Source organism: Pipistrellus hanaki, assembly GCF_964339955.1.
Source record: "Pipistrellus hanaki genome assembly, chromosome: 7".
Classification (NCBI taxonomy): Eukaryota; Metazoa; Chordata; class Mammalia; order Chiroptera; family Vespertilionidae; genus Pipistrellus; species Pipistrellus hanaki.
The window spans coordinates 48,570,695-48,573,265 of NC_140509.1; the positions used below are offsets into that span (position 1 = coordinate 48,570,695).

A 2,571-nucleotide genomic window follows, 5' to 3' on the forward strand; every position below is an offset into this window, starting at 1 on the left:
CCTATACTTTTAAATGGCCAGTGCCCATCATGACAGCTCCTGCATTGAATGTCTGCCCCCTGGTGGTCAGTGTGCATCATAGCTACCTATCGTATGAACACAGTCATATATATTGTGTGTATGTATATATATATATATATATATATATATATATATATATATATATATATATATATATATATATATATATATAATTCTATTAGCCCAATAGTAGATAAAATTTTTGTAAAATAACTACGGTATTGTTTTTTTTTTTTTTTTTTTTTTTTTTTTTAGCACACACACCTTTATTACATGAGCTAACACAGGAGGGAAGAGGGTTTATTTGCCTTTCCGGGCCTTGATTTTCCTCAAATAGAACTCCAGCTCCTTGCCCTCGAGCACATAGCCATCTGCTCGGCCACACTGGCCTGGTCTTGAAGCGATGCATGCGAGAAGCTTGCCCTGCTGGAACTGCTCCTCGAGAAGACTGCTGATTTTGGCATTCTTTTTCCTTTCATCGTATTTCTTCTGAATTTTCTTCGATCGTTTTTTGTTCAAAATCTCTTCCTCTTCAGGAGTCAGCTTAGCCCCCTTCTTGCGGCCCAGGGGCAGTGCGTAGTGGGACTCGTACCACTGTCGGTACGGCGTGCTGTCCACCAGCACGATGCAGTTCTTCACCAGGGTCTTGGTGCGGACCAGCTCGTTGTTGGAGGCATTGTAGACAACATCAATAATCCTTGTCTTGCGCGTACAACACTCTGAGCCCCAGGAGAAGTTGCCCACGTCCAGCCTCAGGGCGCGGTACTTCTTGTTGCCTCCTCGCACTCGGACTGTGTGGATGCGGCGGGGTCCGATCTTAGTGTTGGCAGCAGGGCGTCCCAGCTCATACTTTCGCTTCTTGTGGTAGGGCTTCCTCTTGCCCCCGGTCTTGCGGCGCTTGTGCCAGTTGTCCCGGGAGATCCCCATAGCTCGGCGCCGGCTGGAAAGAGCACTACGGTATTGTTAATGCAAGGGAGAAGGACCTAGAAGACATATATCAAGTTGGAGGTTAGGTGATTTTCCTCTTTTACATTATAAATTTGTGTATTATTAATTGAAATGATACTTATAAAAGGCCCTTCTGAAGAATGGGTGCTAAATAAACATTACATGTTAACTGTAAACAAATACATAAACTTTTATATTGTTTTAACTTTTTTCACCAACATATGTTACTTTGAGAGTCAGGTAAGTTAAAGTTTTTTTTTTAAATTAGAGTTTATCTCATTCAATTCCTTAATCATATCATTGAAGAAACTAGAGCCCAGAGAATTACACAATGGATAATTTTCATCTTCCGCATTTATCTGTTTGTTTGTCCTCCAACTTTTCCTTTGAGTAGCTTCCTTTTTCTATCTGGTAAACGTGCAGATACAGAAATGCACACATAATCCTGGCTGCCCATCAGGATACACATCCCCCGGACATAGGGCTTGGTCCAGGGGTAGATTTGTGATGCAAACAATTGGAATTATTGTCAGAAATTGGTCTGGATATAGAGCAAGAGGACTTCATGTCTATGACACCAGGTTGTTATTTATGAGGACTACCTAAGTTTAATGAACCTAAATAAACAAGATCTGAGAAAGGAGACAGCGTTCTAATGACAGCAATGGGTCCACCAGATCTAGTTGTGCCTGTGGCCTGGTCCATCCTCTTGGAATTCTTATTTTAGCTAAATAACTTGATTTTTAAATTTTATATTTATTTATTTATTTATGTATTTATTTATTTACTTATTTATTTATTTATTATTCAGAAAACAGCGATCAGAAGTAGCCATCAACATCACAGAGCTCAGAAGTTAACTCCCCAGGGTATCAGCTCTGCTCCATTCAGATGGCTGCCCCAGCACACTGACCCTCATCACAGCTGCCCAGGGGCAGCTGGTGTTCAAGCGCCACCTCTCTGGTCCAACTGAGCATGTGTATAAACTTTCTGGAAACAGCTTTACAGTATGTACCGGGACAAGGATAGAATGTGTTGATGAGTGGCGTTTTTTATAATTATCCTTTTCATTGTGAATTAGTACATTCCCGTTCTGATTTTAATGTCCATACTCTCTAAGTCACTGTCTTCCCTTAGGAAGCACATCCTGAGGAAATTAATCTAAATTATGAACAAAGCTTTATGGGAGAAAGGGGTTCACATAAAATAGAAAAAAGTGAGTCGGCCGAAGTATGACTGTGGTGACGAAAAGTAGGAAGTAGCCATAGATCAAAATGTCAAACAATAATTTTGAAAAGCTGTTGCATGTTTATGGTTTTTAAAGACAGGAAAAAATGCTTATAATTAAGCAGAAAGATAGGGTTTATTTTACCTATTCCATTTTATTATGTCTAATATATCTTAGAAATGTTCCACTAAAAATCATCTCTAATTTGGGAAGGAAACTGACACAAGATAGCTAAGAGTTGGATTTGTGAGCAAGAATTACAGTGGCAGATCATTATTATTATTTAGTTGAAATAATATCAGTACATACAATATACACTGCTGAGCACATTTCCAGTCATCTCAAATATCCCTCACATCCTAGCTACTGGCGTC

At 39.7% G+C, this 2,571-nt stretch overlaps 1 protein-coding gene across 1 annotated transcript; it reads right to left on the reverse strand.

Moving 5' to 3' along the window:
- Positions 1 to 242: 242 nt before the first annotated feature.
- Positions 243 to 967, reverse strand: LOC311625514 (small ribosomal subunit protein eS8). The gene has a single exon (XM_084889861.1). The coding sequence runs from the start codon at positions 946 to 948 to the stop codon at positions 322 to 324; it is 627 nt and encodes a 208-aa protein (XP_084745987.1). The 5' UTR covers positions 949 to 967; the 3' UTR covers positions 243 to 321.
- Between the last annotated feature and the right edge of the window lie 1,604 nt (positions 968 to 2,571).